We start from the raw sequence: 19,018 nt of genomic DNA on the forward strand, positions 1-19,018 counted from the left end.
AGAAGTGTGAATCACAAAATCACCTTAAATGAACATAAAATGATCTCCCTAAAACACTTGAAACAAGCTCTTGCATCTGAATTCCAAGCTCCATCTCAAAGAAAACAAAATACCTATCTCAGTTTCAACAAACATATGATTTCTAAATGGACAATTAATGATATGCAGTAGTGTAACACTAAGAACACATTATATTTGATCTATGAAAGCCCCCATCAATATTTAGCACTTCCAAAAAAGTAGAATTAAAAACACACTTACATTACAACAACATTAATTACAACCTCAAGAAAACAAAAAACGTTCCAATCCAGGATACCAAGCGCACACGCCTAACCTCTGCCTCTTAGATATTTCTATTTTTAATTTTCGAAAAAGGGTTTACAGGGCAGAAACAACGAAGGTGGAGGTCTGAGCACTGTCCTCTCCGGCCTCCTCATCCTTCAACATCCCATTCAGCTCCGCCACAAATCTTTCCATTGCTTCCCCCGGCAAGCAAATCGGCACCACCACCCCCTTCTCCCCCCTCACCTCATCCTTCCACGGTATGTAGAAACTCGCCACCCCCGGAATCGCCCCAACCCCGCCCTTCGCCGGACCCCCGTACGCCGGCCGCCCCCACCCGAAATCCACCTCCCCGAACCCCGCCCGCGTCACGTCCGACACCAGGTACGTCCTCACCACCGTGAAGTGAGGCCGCCCCTTCGCCACCATCAGATCCGCCACCGACCTCATGTACTCCGTCGTCACCCTCGCCTTCGCACGCCGCACCAGCTCCACCGCATGCCCCAGCGGCCTCCCGCACAGCTCCCCCGCCGCGGCGACCGCCGCCGGAAATGCGAACGCGTTCCCGTAATATCCGGCCGGCAGCGGAGGGTTGAACCGAGTCCGCGAGTCGACGATGCAGATCACCCGGACTTCCTCGTCCGGATCGGGACGGAGCGCGGCCGTGCGGCACCTCCAGAGGCACGCGGTGAGGACCTCGAAGGCGGAGCACGAGCGGAGGCGCAGCGGGAGGCGGCAGTGGAGTGCGGCGACCTCGGCGGCGCCGAAGAAGAAGGAGCGGTGTACCATGGAGTCGAGCGGGACGACGGTGCCCTTCGTGTCGGGGACGTGGTCGTACTCGCGGTGCGTGCACGTCACACGCGGCGGATCACGCGCGTTTAGCAGCTCCCTTTCCCACACGGGTTTCTTGGAGGGTACGCGCGCGCCACGCGCCACTTCTCCGACGGCTGACATGAATTGGACCAGACCGGCGGCGTCGCTCATGGTGTGGTTGAGGCGAAGGGCCAAGATGAAGCCCCCGCACTTCAGGCGCGTCACCTGCGAATTGAAACGAATATTCAAGTCAATTTAAAATTAATTAATTAAGGGAGGGCAATTTTACACATATTTGATTTATGATGTGCCTCTTTTTTCTTTTTTTAATATATATATATATATATATATATTTATCACTTAAATTTAATTTTACTTGTCCAGCCATACTTTGGCAAATATACTTTTAAAAATGATTCTATAAGCATAAAATTATCTATATTTTTGAACAATTTAATTAATTAAGCCACACACTTAATGGTATGTAACTTGATTATTTTTTAAAAACTTTTTTTAACAAAGTTGCTTTCGATATTTTTTTAGATGAGCAAGTATATAACTCGTTTAAAAATATTTTCATTTTTCAACATAATTACTTCAGTTTTATTTTTTGAAATGATCAACACTTGTGAGTTGATTGAAATTTTAATTCTAATTTTTAGATTTAGTTGATCATGTCGCTGCTAAGAAGAATATAATAGTTATTGACATCTCATATATAAAAAAATTTAAGTCTTTTAACATAAGAGATGTTTCTTACAAGGTTTGGTATCTACTTGAAAGATTCGTAATGTTATTTGTATATGTGGTATGTTTAGTTGGTTTTTTTTTTTTTTTGGTAGATATATGTTTGTTTTTTCTTTTTGTTTGGTTTGATGCATAGGGTGTTTTATTGATTATTATGTAAATTTCAAGTGTTTTTCGTGAGAGTTATTAATAAACTTGAGACGAGACTGTTATGTGGATGACTTTGGTACTTTTAAAAAAAATAAAAATAAAAATTCATTTTTGTCGCAAATTGTACATTTAGCCGGAAGAAATTAATTAATATTTTGTTTTTAAGTAAATTCGTGATCATTATATTATATAGCTTAAAAAAAAAAAGAAAAAATTAATTTTTGGATATATATTAGTTTGAGTCAAATTTAACCACCCAAAATTTTTGATAAAAAAATTTGGTTGGTGAATTATCTTCCATTTAAACTTTAATAATTAATGATATATTTGTATAAATAAATTATGCATGTGTACGGACTTACGTACACAAATTGTAATGATGGGCCCCACAAATTATATACCTGAACGAGGAGGACAGGGCAGTTGAGGACTCCGCCGGAGCCCGGGACGTCGTGAAGGAGCTCCTCCAAGCATGGGAACGGCGGCTGGAGCTTGTCCCCGAACTGCCGGAGAGTGATATCGGCGTCGGCCTCCACGAACATTATGCCCTCGCCGGTGCACTCCACTGCCAGCTTCCTGCCAGGGCCTTCCCGGAGCCGCCCGGCGAAGGGGTAGTAGAAAACGAGCGTCTCCGCCAGAGCCCGTCGGACCACCGCCGCCGGATCCTTCCCCAGCATGGAGGGGTCGCGCCGGTAGAACTGTATGACTGGGATTTGGAACCGAAGACCCTCCTGGTCGTCGATGTCGGAGAGCGGCTTTAACTCGTGCGGTGTTGGCCTAGCCGGAGCCACCAGCTCCGGCTCCCGCCGTCGCACGGTGAAGGCGAGAGAGGCTGAGGATGATGCCATGGGAGAATGTTATATTCACGAAGTGATCGGAGATGGAGTATGTGCAATGAGAGAGAGAGAGAGAGAGAGGGAGAGCAATGAGAGGCTTGGTGGTTTTGGGCTCTGGGAGTACTCTCATTTATAGATCGAGAGAGAGGTTGCGGCTGAGAGGGAGAGCAATGAGAGGCTTGCTGCATAACCATACCAATCATGTTCAGTGGGTATTTTTTTTTTTTTTTCAGTAGGTATATAATTAAAGAAATAGGCACGCAGGCACGCGGAGGAAGACTGAAGAGATGACCTGAAATATTACAGCATAAACTACCAACAACATTACAGTTGTCTCTATCATTTAAGCATAGATGCAATGCCAAGTAATAGTAAATATAAAAATAATAAAAAGAATGAAACTCTGTGTTTACATTTTAACCTAATAATTTCTCACCATAATACACAATGAATCTACCAACTCGGGACTGAGCTCCCTCTTCTAGCTACTTCAATTTCCTCAATGAATCAACAACCATTTTGGGTTCTCCTGCAATTCCCAAGTTTCCAAGTCTCCTCTCGTCAACCTAGACGAGAAAAACATACAGCAGACACCACTTTCTTTTTCCTTTTAATCCTGGACTTCCACACACTCTACGAGTACGTGTGAAACAGGAAATTGCGTCCACACTTCCGTCTACTTATTTATACTTAATAGAATGGGGAATTGTATGCCATGTCAGTTCCTCGTAATTTCATGAACCATAATTAACCAAACATGCCCTTATGAGTTTATTGTTGTTTCTAATTATCTTTTTTGAGTTTTGATAAAAGGATATTGACTTTTTTGAAAATTTAAAAATACTATTAAGCATTCCTTGAGGTTTTAAAACTCTGACACCTCTATGCAAATTTGATTTTGGAACGCTTTGATTTTTCAAAATTTTTGTACTTTTATAAAATATAAGAAAAGGTTAGTGTCTTTTTAATAGAGAGGTTTCTAAGATATTTGAAACTTTAGGCGAAATCTTTTTAAAAATCTTTGAAGAGTAAATCTTTTATCAAATCTCAAGTTGAAGTCAATGTCTTTCATCCAATTGATTATTATAGTTCCTCAATCTCCCTCCATATTTTTTTTTCCTCCCAAACATAAAAAATTAGACCCTATTTATTTTTTAAAAAACATACTTTGTTTCTAAATTTTAATTTTTTGAACAATTACAAAAAAATTGGCTTATTTTTTAACTTTTCAATATTCATACTAAAAGTATAGAAATATATTTTTTTTTGTTTAAATGTGTCAAATAATGTTTTTTTTTTTTTTTTAGATTTCAAAACAGCTTTTAAAAAAAAAAATTTATATAAATATTTAGAATCATGAATATTGTTGCTTGAATTTTATTAGAGAAATATCTACACCTTCCATTTATAAATAATTGTATAGTTATTATAGAGCAGATATTTAGGCATTACCTTCCATCTTTCAATTATTGTACAGTTATTATAGAGCAGATATTTAGGAGTAATTTGGGATCTTGTTCCCTTTCTCATGCATTATATACAACTTTTTACGTTGAATATAGAATATAGAAGAAAGTCTTTCTTCAATTTTAACAAATTTAGAATCATCTAAATTTACAAAAAAATGTGATTTTAGGTGTAATCTCAAGAGGGAGAGGGTGAATTGGATATTTAAAATTTTCTAGGTCAATGGCCCTATTTTCAGAATCACAATCAGTGTTATCCAACTTAGAGTCTTTCTAATTAAACAAATTAATTCAGCAGATATAAGAAAGACTAAACAATTTATATAAGTATCATGGTTCCAGTATGTCTCAATCAATCACAACGTAATATCCAAGAGCTCAAGCAGTGATATAAATAGATGAACGTAAGCATGCAAATACCGGAATGTAAAAAGGATAAGGAAAAAGTGACACAGTGTTTTTATCGAGGTTCGGCCAATGTTACTTACGTCCCCGCCTCAAGCTAACTAGCAAGAGGATTCCACTAAATGTTCACTTAACTGGGCGGAGTGATGTAGTTTACAACTCTCCTTACGAGATAGAGACTCCCTAACTCAAATTACAGGGCTGAGGCACAACCAATGCTCCTTACGAGGTGGAGACACCTTGGTTCACTTTTCGGGCGAAACCAAACTGTACACCCTTTACTAGGAAGGTGAACCTCCTAACTTTCCTAACCGGGTCTAAGCCAATCTGGGATTCATAATAGGGCGAGTCTCTCTTTTTAGGCTATGCTTGAAACACAACAATAATAATATTTGCATACAAATGCGAATGCTTCTACAAAAGTAGGCGATGTACAAAATGAAGCTCAATACACTCTTGTATGATGGGAGTTTATGCTCATTAGAGTTTGTATGATATCTCTAAAAAATGTTTATATGAAATATTGAGAGAGATAAGGATAAATATGATCTTTGATTAAAATATATGATATTTAGAAAGTGTGTTTCAAAAATCTTAAGCACTCAAGTAATATCTCCAAAATATATTTTTCAGCAATAAGGTGTAGGAGATAAAAGATTATTTGCTTTGCAAAAATATTTTTCAATAAGCACAAAGATTAGCTTTTGAATCTTACAATAAGTGTGCAAAGATTCCCAAAGTGTAGAGAGTTTTCCCAACAATATTTATCAATCAAATAGTATGGGAAAGACTCAAGCTCACTCTCAAAAAATGATATTCAAATATGAATGAATGGAAAAGAGTGTAAGCCTTAAAATGAAATGTATGACTCTCAAAAAATGATTACTCGACCACTCTTCAAGTTGCAATCACTATGCAAACAAAGAGGGTGAGTTAAATGCTCTCTTTCTAAAAAGATTTTATAAACAAGTATGAGAAAGAGAATGAAATGAATGCTTGAATGTGAGAGTATAACAAGAATAGCACAAAATAATTTGAGAGAATTTTTCTTGCTAATCAAGGTGCTAATCAAGAGTTATGATGGGGTATATATAAAACTCCCAAAAATTATGACCGTTAGGGACACAAGTATATGTAGAACTCCCAAAACTTATGACCGTTAGGGACACAATGGAAATTTTTTAATTTTTAATTTAAAATTAACCCCTTTTAAAGGCTAAAAATTTACCAAACTCGAGAGGTTTGGTCGACTGTGAGCATAATCGGTCGGCTGACCTCACATAGAGAATTTGAATTTCTCTAGGGGTTCGGTCGGCTGTGTTAGGTACCAGTCGACTGGCTGAAGGTGATTCCAAGCCTTCCTTAGTTCAGTTGGCTGAGGCTATAGTTTGGTCTATCGGTCTTGGTGCTTGGTCGGCTGAGGTCATTTTGTGCTTAAGGGGTTGGTCGGCTAACCTTTTAAAATTGGGCTGGTCGATTAGCTGAGGTACTTACCACATTAAGAGCTCGGTCAGTAGAGGTCAGTCAACCAAGGCGTTTAAAACCTGAAATGGTCGGTTGACTGGGGTAAGTTAAAAAAAAAAAAATCAACCCTGTTTTGACCTTGAAACTTATAAACCCTATATGTATGAGTATGTGAAGGGATTTTCCATGAAATTTTAAGTTCCCTAAAGTTAGTCTATGGTCTATGTTTGAGCTTTCATTCTCATCATGCATGATATACATTATTACAGACCAAATCTAAATTAAATGCAATGACAAATAAACAACATGTCTTCTTTCTTCTTTGCTCTTCAGTATTCAATGGAATGTGCCAAAATGAGGTTATCTTGAAGTTCCTTATGACTTCCATTTTCCTTTTCCTTATGTGTGAGCTGGAATATAAACATGTCCAAGTACTAGGCACACACATGAGAAACTAGTGTTTTGTCAACATCAAAATAGAGATCAGACTCAAAAAGTCAACAATTTCCCCCTTTTTTATGATGACAAACATACATGAGCAAAATGGGTACAACCTGAAAAGGCTCCCCCTGACAATATGCGTACTGAAAAGATAAGCAATATAACTCAAGCATATCCAAAGAAAGAAGACTTTTAAAGTTATCATGGATTTAGAATTAGCACTATCATGCATTTGTTTTGAAGTTTAGATGCTCATCCTATTTAAAACTATTAAACACATAGGGAATATAAAAGATAAATATTATTTTGCTTAAAACACCTCTCCCCCTTTAGACATCAGCAAAGGTCTAAGCTAAGCTAAAAAATTGTATATATATATAAACGTTAGCTTAACAGAGAACTCCCCTTTTGTTTGATGAAAAAAATAGGCATAGTAGATGGTCTTATAACTGTTTAAAAAAGAATTTGGAATTTTGCACACAAGACAGTAAACCTGGTCATTCAAGGTAAAAAAAATGTCATGATGAGCACCGTCATACCAAGAATTATCTTCAAACCATTGTAGTTCAAATATTTCATAAGACCCGTGAAAGATTTTAGTTCAAGGCACACGACATATGATATCAAGAAGTAGGTTTGAGCATGATTTCAGTTTAACAAGTTCACATGCATTTTCATTTATGAACAAAGAACCAGTCACGCAGTAAAAATATATATTGATAAAAATGATAAGGCAAGACATAAGGAATTGTAGTTTTGAAGATATTTCTTTCCAATAAATATGAAGTTATCGAAAAGTAATGGGGATTGTGCTTGCAAAAAAAAAAAAAAAAAAAAAACATTAAAGAATAAGATTAATCAGGCAACATTTTTATGGTTAAGAATGTAAGCACAGTTCATAATATAACCATAATCACAACCATATTGATTCCAAAGATATCAAAAAATTTAAAGCAAGAATCATAAGGCAATGAGCAACCTATTCTTATTCAAAATGAACTGTGAGCAAGGGTTAGGATATCATGCTTTAAAAGACATATGCCACAGTAAGATTCTCAATCACATTCAAGCCTAAAGATAGGTGAGCACAAGAAAATATAAATTTAATTCCTAGTGCACCCCCTTTTAATTTGAATATGAGCTTAGATGTAATGAGCTACTTATACTAATCAAAGATGGTTTTACTAAGTATGTCAAATAGTATAAGCAATCATTTTAAAACTTTTAGAACAACTATACTGGATTTTTGTCAACTATATTTATCTTTTGATCAGTATAGTTTCCCCAGGGAGCACAAATGCATTAGGAGATAGATATTAGGGCATGACATAATGCTCATTAACCAAGAACAATTCATATCTATTTATAGAGCTTTAAGAGTAGGAAAGATATTCAGAATTCTTAGAAGAGACTCAATATTCAAAAAATGAAACATGATGCACATGAGTTCTCTATACTCTTTCTCTAAGGATGGAGCTCAGCCCCCCTTAAATATTCAAAGACTATGTAAGGATGAAGTTTAATATTCAATTGATTTTCACTCATCCTTTCAAAAATATTTTAGCATTTATTTTAACATAATCATTTTATCACATGATTTTGTTCTTGGAAAAAATTTAACGAAATTTTGGTAGCATGCCATATGTAAATAGAACATTTTCCCATAAAAATATGTACCTAAAATTTGGTTATTTTTAGCAAGTAAATCGTATTAAGCATGCAACAACCTAGATCCACTACCAGCATGTAATTCACATCACTGCATCAGTCATGTAGGTGGTATTCAATACAAGCATGCAATCAGGTAGCTCAAACAATAGATCATAAAAAAATAAAACCTTCCATCAAGGAAATTTAATCATCTAATGCATTATGGATAGTAATCTACAAAACTATTTTTCATAAAGGTATTAGAACATAAAATAGAGTTATGATATTTTAAATTGAAATGCTCCCCTTGAGTTATGCATTATTGCAATCTTATGCCTTTTCCATTCTTCAAATACTTAGCCAAGTACTCTAAGGTTTTTAATGATTCATACTTGGCTTTACATGTGTGACGCTCCGATTTTCATATCAAATTTTTTTCCATATAAACAACATATATATATATATATATATATATATATATATCCACATATCGGTCACATCAATCATTGTTACCATAATACATAACCTGGCTCAAAAGTGGGTATCGGGTAAACAATCATACTCATATACAAAACCCTAACAGCGGAAGTCATTTCATATATATACACACCACAGCGAATACACATACTAGAGTGCCAATCATTCATAAATACAAGACAACCACAAAAACTCTATGGGAATCAAACCTCCCTAGCACAAAATACTTACCTTGACTACTCAGGGTATCTGCTCCCCTTTACCTTGAAGCTCTATCACTAGGTCTATCTCGGTTTCCTGAAATATTTAAATGATTGGGTGAGACATATCTCAATAAGATGGAATAAATTATCTACAGTGTGTGGCAATATGAAATTCATTATATCATAACATATAAACATATTAGTGACAGTATCTTCTGAGAAAATATACCATTTCCACTTTTACAATCATATAGATATACAACACTAGTTTTCATAAACTTTTACTTTCATTTCCAAAATCATTCATTCATAACCCAAGTTTACTGGCAAAGTTCCTGAGAATATGGAAGCATACTTGCCCATTCAAGTAGCTTCCCTCTGCCCTGATATTGTTTGCATCCTAACCCGATTAACTTGAGTTTAGCTACAACTGATACTTATCAGAGCACTCACTTTACTCAGTAAGCTCTCAGACTGTGTGTTTTACTTCACTTTATTTGTTTATATTATAAATCACACTATTCCATTTCTTATTTTCATTTTTCATTTCCATTTCCATTTCCATTACCATTTTCATTTCCATTCTCCATATCCATTTCCATTCTCATTTCCATTTTTCATTTTCTAGCTCATGAGTGTCCTCTGTTACATCCGTGTTTGTAACTCATGGCTACCCTGAGGATATTTTCTCCACGTCATGCTTCCCCCCATGAATAGGGTTGTGTGGCCTGAAGGCTGGACCTAACAGCGGTTGGACGACCTGGTTAGGTCAAATATCATCATATATCTCGTGTTTGTAGTACGACTGGTCGGCCAAAAGCACTGATTCAGACTCAAGGGGCACAACAACTCTACCATACAACTCAGTCTACTATCACGCCACACACTCTATGAGCCCGTGTGCTTACACTAACTCCACTAGAACTTGTACCATGTTCAATATCACAACCCATCATTAGGGTTTCCATATCCATCCATCAGGGTTATCACTTACCAGCAATCATTATGTGGCATTGGCATTTCCTCAATCACATGTCTGTATTCATATTTCAGAATTTCATATTTCAATTCTCACAGTTAATATTCATATTGCAGAATTAATGGTGCAATATTTACATTTCACAAATTCATATTTCTCATATTCACATTTCAATATCTGTATTTTAGTATTCACATTACAATACTCACATTCTCATATTCTCAATTTCATATTCTCATATCAGTATTCACATATCATTGTTCCAATTGCAATATTATCATTGCAATGTTCACATTTTAAGTAATCACAACTTATTTCATCATTTCAATGGTATTTCATCAGTTCAATACTCATTCATTTCACGTAATTCACATTTCTTAATAAAATGTTTTCATATCTCAGAAGATATACATTTTTCAGTGCATTTCACTTTCATCAGTTTTTCCCATTTCATAACTTATATCTCACTGCACATTTCATAATCCCATATTTTCAGGGTTAATCATTTAACCCAGTTATAAACAATTCTCAATATAAATCACATGCCACGCAAATTTCATCTGATATTTATATCATAAATAAATTTCAGGTAAAATATCATAATATCGTTTCTTATATTTCTTAACCCATAATTTTTTAGAAAAAGATTGCTATAATTTATTCCCCTTACCTGGCTTATTGAAATGTCCACTAACACCCTAAATTTGCTGCTCCTTGGTGTTCCCAACTCAAAAGCCTAAAAATCACATTTTTAGCAAAACAGTCAACTAATTTCCCACAACAATTTCAGTATAATATTTCCCAGATTTCAAATACTATAAAAAAAACTATAATACCCTAAAATATCTTGCTTACCCTGATTTTGGGACGATGCCCCGAAACTCCAAACTGAAAATTTACTTTGCCTATGTTGTAGAGAATCTCCCCAGGAACCTCGTGGCAGTTACCGATCGTCAAACCAGGTTGTATCGAAATCGAAAACGAAGAGAGAAGGTGAGGGTTTCGAGTTTCTAGAGAGAGAGAGAGTGAAAGGAGAGAGAAAACACAGCTAAAATGAGGGTTTCCTCAATTTATAGGCTGGCGTTCATCGACGAGTTCAAGCTATTCATCGACGAACCCATGAAAGCACTTCGTCGACGAGGAGGCTATTTCGTAGACGAACCTGAAATTTCCCTACTTTATCGATGAGAACTATTGGCACATTCGTCAAAGAGGTCTCTGAATTCGTCGACGAATCCCTGCTGTTCTTCCCCTTTCCCTTTTCTTTCATTCCTTTTATTAATTTAATTTTTTCGGGTCTCAACATTCTCCCCACCTTATAAAATTTCATCCTCGAAAATTTTAATTTATCACATTTCATTCTTAAAGTACAACACCACCATTGTATTTATTACCCTCACTTATAGTGGAGGAATACAGTGGTTACATAGGGGTTCTGGGAGATTACAACCATTGAAAGAAAATTCTCTCCAAAACCATTAAAACCAAAATGCTACCTATACTATACAAATTCAATTACATAACTTAATCCTGGTTCCCACTAAACAGCTGTGGGTATTTCTAGAGAATTTGCTCTTCTGATTCCCAAGAAGCTTCCTCTACTATGTGGTTGCGCCATAGAACTTTTACTAACGGTATGCTTTTCGTACACAGTTCTTATTATTTCCAATTCAAAATCTGCACTGGCGCTTCTTCATAAGACAAGGCATCACTAAGTTCCAGTTCCTTATATCTGATCACATGGGAGGGATCTGGGACGTATTTCCTTAACATGGAAACGTGAAATATGTCATGAATTCTCGATAAAACTGGTGATAACGCTAGCCTGTAGGCAATTGGACCCACTTTTTCAAGAATCTCGAATGGTCCAATATACCTATGGCTCAGTTTACCCTTCCTCCTAAACCTCATAACTCCTTTAAACAATGCCACCCTAAAAAATACGTGATTACCTATGTCAAACTTTAACTCTCATCGGTGAGTATCTACATAACTTTTCTACTGACTCTGTGCTGTTCTGATCCTGTCTGAGCTGTCTCTAATGAGTCTGGCTTTATCTTGAGTCTGCTATATCAGATCTGGCCCCAATATCTATCTCTCCCCTATCTCATCCCAGTACAATGGGGATCGACATCTCCTACCATACAATGCCTCAAATGGTGCCATCCCAATGCTGTCCTGATAACTGTTATTATATGCAAACTCAACTAGTGATATATACCGCATCCAACTGCCTCCAAAGTCCAGTATACATGCACGTAGCATATCCTCCAATATCTGTATCGTTCTCTCCGTCTGTCCGAGGATGGAATGCGGTGCTGAACGACAACTGTGAACCCATGGCCTCTTGTAAACTTCTCCAGAAATGCGATGTGAACCATGGGTCTCGATCTGAAACTATGGATACTAGCACGCCATGTATTCTCATTATCTCCTGAATGTATATCTTTGCTAGTTTGTTTAAGGAGTAGTTAACTCTAATAGGCAAAAAATGGGCAGTCTTCGTAAGTTGATCCAAAAATACCCAAATGACGTCCTGTCTATGTAGTGCCTGCGATAATTCAGTTATACTCCCACTTCCACTCCGGAATATACAGCGGTTGCAATGATCCCGCTGGTCTCTAATGCTCAGCTTTCACTTGCTGGCATATCAAACACTGTGCTACAAATTCAACAATCTCTCTTTTTATTCTACTCCACCAAAATGATTCTCGAAGATCCCTATACATTTTAGTGCTACCCAGATGTACCGTATACAAGGATTAGTGCGCTTCCTTCAAAATCACTTCCTTAATCTCAAGATCGGCAGGTACACATAACCTGGTACAGAACCACAAGGCTCCATCATTTGAGATACTAAAATCCTCCTCTAAACCATCTTGTACTTTCTCAATAAGCTCTACCAGTTCTGCATCACTCCTCTGTGTTGCTTTAATTCTTTTTTATAAAGTCAATTGCAACACCAGATTGGAAATAAATTTTTGATGATAATCTTTTACAAGTTTTATCCCTGGTCTCTCCAGATCCATCTGAACTGGATGCTGTATCGCTACTGCAGATACTGATGCATCCACTGTCTTCCGACTCAAATCATCAGCCACCACATTAGCCTTTCCCAGGTGGTAACTAATGGTGCAGTTGTAATCATTTATTAGTTCTAACCACCTTCTCTGCCTCATGTTTAGTTCTTTCTGTGTGAAAAAGTATTTCAAACTCTTGTGGTTAGTAAAAATCTCATACCTACCCCCATAAAGATAATGTCTCCAATCTTTAGTGCGTATACCACCGCTGCCAATTCCAGATCATGAGTTGGGTAATTCTTCTCATATTCTTTCAACTGCCATGAGGCATAAGCTATAACTCTCCCTTACTGCATCAGAACATAGCCGAGCTTTGTATACGATGCATCACTGTAAATCATGAAACCCTCTTCACTTAAAGGGATCGTCAACATAGGTACAGTGATGAGCCACTGCTTTAACTCTTGGAAGGTCAGCTCACATTCATCAGACCACTCAAATTTCACCCTTTTCCTAGTCAATCGAGTCAATGGACCTTACAATTTAGAAAAACCATCAACAAACCTATGGTATTATCCAGCCAATCCTAGGAAACTTATGATTTCCTACACATTTTTCAGTCGTACCCAATCTACTACCACCTCAATCTTACTTGGGTCTACAGAGATACCACCCCTGGAGATCACATGACCAAGGAAGGTAACCTGCTCTAACTAGAACTCACACTTCTTGAATTTTGCAAATAGTTTCTTTTCCCTCAGTACCTAAAGTACTATCCTCATATGTTCTTTGTGCTCCTTTGGGCTTTTTGAATACACCAGTATATTGTTAATAAATACCACCACAAACTGGTCCATATACCGGTGAAATACCCGATTCATCAAATCCATAAACTGTGTAGAAGGATTTGTCAATCCAAACGACATAACCAAAAATTCGTAATGGCCATATCGAGTCCTGAAAGCCGTCTTAGAAATATCCTTTGCTTTGACCTTTACCTGATGATACCTAGACCGTAAATTTATCTTTAAGAAAACTTGTCCCCTATAGCTGATGAAACAAATCATATGCGGGGAAGGGGGTATTTATTCTTGATAGCCATTTTGTTAATTTCACGATAGTTGATGCACATTCTCATCGACCCATCTTTCTTTTTCACAAATAATACTGGCACTCCCTAGGGCGACACGCTAGGCCGAATAAATCCCCTGTCTAACAATTCCTACAACTGGTCCTTCAATTCTTTTAATTCCGTCGGTGATATTCTGTATAACATTTTCGAAATCGGTGCTGTCCTTGGTACTAAATCAATAGAAAACTCTATCTCACGATCATGAGGTAGTCCAGGCAAATCCTCAGGAAAAATATCAGAAAAATTCCTTACTATCAGGATATCCTCTATCCTCAATTCCCCTTCTAATATCTCCTTTACACAAGCCACAAATCCCTGACACCCCTCAAACAACAATCACCTCGCCTGAATGGTGGATAACAACTGTGGTGGGGTATGCACACAAGACCCCACAAACCTGTACTCCTGTTCCCCTAGAGGTCTAAACACTACCTCCCTCTTATAACAATCTATACTGGCATAGTGAGCTGCTAGCTAGTCCATACCCAGTATCACCTCAAACCCATGCATATCAAAGACCACCAATTCATCTAATAAAGATCTCCCCTAAATGTGTACTGGATAGTTACTAAGTACTTTACCACATATCCCCACAGCCCCTGTTGGCATAGCCATTGACAAACTGACACCCAACTACTGTGTTTCTAACCCATAAAATTTAACAAACTCCTGGGCGATAAAAAATGAGTCACCCCTAAATAAAATAATGCAGTAGCTGTAAATGATAGAATTGAAACTGTACCTGTCATAACACTTCCTAATGCTTCAGCATCCCCCGGTGTTAGTGCGTAGATTCTGTCTTGGGGTTCCTGATGACCTCCTTGATATGTTCTCTAAGCAGGAGCGACAACTAGCTATGCTCGGTAAACCCTCGACATATGCCCAGGCTGATAACACCGATAACAAATAATCCCCTTAACCTAACACTCTCCTGTGTGTCTACTATAACATATGGGACAAGAATGGGGCATCCGCTTGCCTTGCACTGCCCGATCTCCTCCCCCTGTCTCTGTCTATTTCTGCTATCCTGCCTCCTCCAAGGCCTTCGACTAGACCCTGCCTGAACATTTGAAGGTGCAAGCCTCTTCCCCTGACTCTGTGCTGCGGTGCCTCTTTGAAAGCCACCCTCAAACACTGCAACCCTGTCTACTACCTCTACAATGAAAAACCTATAACTTAATCGAATAGACTCTGCCTCAGACTTTCCTTTAACTTCCTTGCTTTCCTCTTTTCTTCTGGTACCAATATAGAGCAAACCGAGACAGCTCTATAAATCTGGCCGCATACTGCTGTACTATCATCGATCTTTGCGTCAGATGCAGAAGCTCCACTGCTTTCGCACCCTTAACAGTAGTGAGAAAGTACTTCTGAAAGAATATCTCCCTGAAGAGGCTCCATGTCACCGTTGCAGGGTCCGGTCTTTGCTCCTCCAATAGTTTCTCTGACCTACACCAGCACTTTGCCTCCCCGGTCAACTTAAACATCGCAAATAATACTTTCTGCTCATCTGTATATGGCAAAACTGCCAGCATGTCCTCCATATCCTAGACCTAGTTATCAGCCACAAGTGGGTCAGGTCCTCTAGAAAATGATGGAGGTCTCATCAGCGTGAACTGCTCATTTGTGCAGCTCCGCTCCCTTGAACCTCTAGCCATCTCTGCCGTCACGTGCTGGGTGACGCTAAGTAGTACAACATTTGGGTCTTCGCCATCCATACTGGAAGGTCTTGCATCATCCCCTCCAGTATTTGCACTACTACTCCTTGGATCCATCCTGCAAAGGGTATAAAACCATTTTAGAACTCTATCATTATAACTCCCTTGCACACCCAACATACAAAAATCCACAATATATTCTATTATAGACATTTCTCTTAACATTCTCAATCCCCATTTAAGATTCAATCCTACCACTCAGAAACATGATCCGGTGATAGTATTTATGATTTTCTAGAAGTCGTTACCCTAGGAAAAACATAGAAACAACCACAGAACTCCTACTTCCACGTCGTAAGACAAAACCCTAAATTCTAATCTCATCCTCCACAACAAATGATTCATATCTCATCAATAACCATTCCAATACTCTAGTATTGTATTCCTCTATTTACTAGAGTATGCAGAACCTAACAAACCTAGGCTCTTATACCAAACTGTAACGCCCCAATTTTCATACCAATTTTTTTCCATATAAACAACATATATATCCACATATTAGCCATGTCAACCACTATTACCATAATACGTAACTTGACCCAAAATTGGGTACGGGTATACAATCATACTTATGTACACAACGTTAGCAGCAGAAGTTATTTCATATATATACACACCATAATGAATACACATACCAGAGTACCAATCATTCATAAATACAACACAACCACAGAAACTCTAGGGGAATCAAACCCCCCTAGTACAAAATACTCACCTAGACTACTTAGGGTATCTGCTCCCCTCCACCTCGGAGCTTTATCACCAAGTCTATCTCAATTTCCTGAAATATTTAAATAATTGGGTGAGACATATCTCAGTAAGATAGAATAAATTATCTACAGTGTGTATCTTTTGAGAAATATACCATTTCCACTTTTACAATCATATAGATATACAACACTAGCTTTCATAAGCTTTTACTTTCATTTCCAAAATCATTCATTCGTAACCCAAGTTTACTGGAGTTCCTGAGAATAGGGAAGCATACCTGCTCATACAAGTAGCTTCCCTCTGCCCTGATATTGTTTGCATCCTAACCCGATTAACTCGAGTTTAGCTACAACTGATACTTATTAGAGCTCTCACCTTACTCAGTAACCCCTCAGGTGGTGTGTTTTACTCTGCTTTATTTGTTTATATTATAACTCACACTATTCCATTTCTCATTTTCATTTTTCATTTCCATTTCCATTTCCATTCTCCATTTCCATTTTCCATTTTCTAGCTCACGAGTGTACTCTGTTACATCCGTGTCTATAACTCATGGCTGCCTTGAGGATATTTTCTCCACATTATACTTCCCCCCATGAATAGGGTTGTGCGGCTTGAAGGATGGACCTAACCACGGTTAGCCGTCCCGGTTAGGTCAAATATCATCATATATCCCTTGCATGTAGTATGACTGGTCGGACAAAAGCCCTGATTCGGACTCAGGGGGTACAATAACTCTACTATACAACTCAGTCTACTGTAACGCCACACGCTCCATGAGCCCGTGTGGTTGCACTAACTCCACTAGCAATGGTACCGTGCTCAATATCACAACCCATCATAAGGGTTTCCATATCCATCTATCAGGGTTATCACTACCACATACCAATAATCATTGTGTGGTATTGGCATTTCCTCAATCACATGTCTGTATTCATATTTCAGAATTTCACATTTCAATTCTCACAATTCAATATTCATATTGTAGAATTAACGGTGCAATATTTACATTTCACATATTCATATTTCTCATATTCACATTTCTCATATTCACATTTCAATATCTGTATTATAGTATTCACATTACAATACTCACATTCTCCTATTCTCAGTTTCATATTCTCATATTTGTATTCACATATCATTGTTCCCATTGCAGTATTATCATTGCAATGTTCATATTATCAGTAATCACAACTTATTTCATCATTTAAATGGTATTTCATCAGTTCAATACTCATTCATCTCATAAATATATATACGCATCTCATTTCATGTAATTCACATTTCTCAATAAAACATTTTCATATCTCAGAAGATATACATTTTTCAGTACATTTCATTTCATCATTTTTTTCCCATTTCATAACTCATATCTCAATGCACATTTCATAATCTCATATTTTCAGGCTTAATCATTTAACCCAGTTATAAACAATTCTCAATATAAGTCATATACCACACAAATTTCATCTAATATTTATATCATAAATAAATTTCAAGTAAAATATCATAATACCATTTCTCATATTTCTTAACCCATAATTTTTCAGAAAAAGACTGCTATAGTGTATTCCCCTTACCTGGCTTACTGAGATGTCCACTAACACCCTAAATTTGCCACTCCTCGGCGTTCCTAACTCAAAAGCCTAAAAATCACATTTTTAAGAAAACAGTCAACTAATTTCCCACAACAATTTGAGTATAATATTTCCCAGATTTCAAATACTACAAACAAACCATAATACACTAAAATCTCTTACTTACCCTGATTTTGGGATGCTGCCCCGGAACTGCAAACTGAAAATTTACTCCACCTATGTTACAGAGAATCTTCCTAGGAACCTTGTGGTAGTTTTCGATCGTCAAATCGAGTGTAACGAAGCCGAAAATGAAGAGAGAAGGTGATGGTTTCGAGTTTCTAGAGAGAAAGAGAGAGTGAGAGGAGAGACAAAACGCTGCTAAAATGAGGCTTTCCTCAATTTATAAGTCGACGTTCGTCGACAAGTTCAAGTAAGTCATCGACAAACCCATGAAAGCATTTCATCAATGAGGAGACTATTCTGTCGATGAAATTGAAATTACCCTAAAACTCTATCAGTAATCTCTCATCGATGAGACACGTGTACTTCGTCGATGAGAACTATTAGCACATTTGTCGACGAAGTCTCTGAATTCGCCAACGAATCCCTGTTGTTCTTCCCTTTTCCCTTTTCTTTCATTCCTTTTATTAATTTAATTTTTCTAGATCTCTACAACATGCTTAGGCTTAGAGGACCAAAAAGTCAAAAATAATACCTATTTAGGTCATAAGCCTATTTCTTCCTCTTTTCTTATGAATCTCAACACATGAGAGGCTTAAGTTCAAATGACTTTCCATGTTTAACATTCGTGCATAGGTTTCTCAATCATTTGCATTTCCATATATGTTGAAACCTATAGCAATTATTCTAGCCACTTGAAGCCAATCAGAAGCTCTAATTGATTTGATTTAAAGATTGAGAGCTTATGAAGCGAGATGGGA

General features: G+C 37.4%; 1 protein-coding gene across 2 annotated transcripts; it reads right to left on the bottom strand.

Moving 5' to 3' along the window:
* Positions 1 to 163: 163 nt before the first annotated feature.
* On the bottom strand, positions 164 to 3,359 carry LOC131159231 (benzyl alcohol O-benzoyltransferase). Of its 2 annotated transcripts, XM_058113969.1 has the most exons (3): positions 3,268 to 3,359; positions 2,397 to 2,827; positions 164 to 1,323 (listed from the first exon to the last, which is right to left on the bottom strand). In XM_058113969.1, the coding sequence occupies exons 2-3, from the start codon at positions 2,670 to 2,672 to the stop codon at positions 382 to 384; spliced, it is 1,218 nt and encodes a 405-aa protein (XP_057969952.1). In that variant the 5' UTR covers positions 2,673 to 2,827; positions 3,268 to 3,359; the 3' UTR covers positions 164 to 381. The 2 variants fall into 2 exon arrangements, with proteins under 2 accessions (XP_057969952.1, XP_057969951.1); XM_058113968.1 differs by having other exon boundaries at positions 2,397 to 3,277.
* Positions 3,360 to 19,018: the final 15,659 nt, after the last annotated feature.

This window comes from Malania oleifera, chromosome 7, assembly GCF_029873635.1.
Source record: "Malania oleifera isolate guangnan ecotype guangnan chromosome 7, ASM2987363v1, whole genome shotgun sequence".
Taxonomy (NCBI): domain Eukaryota; kingdom Viridiplantae; phylum Streptophyta; class Magnoliopsida; order Santalales; family Ximeniaceae; genus Malania; species Malania oleifera.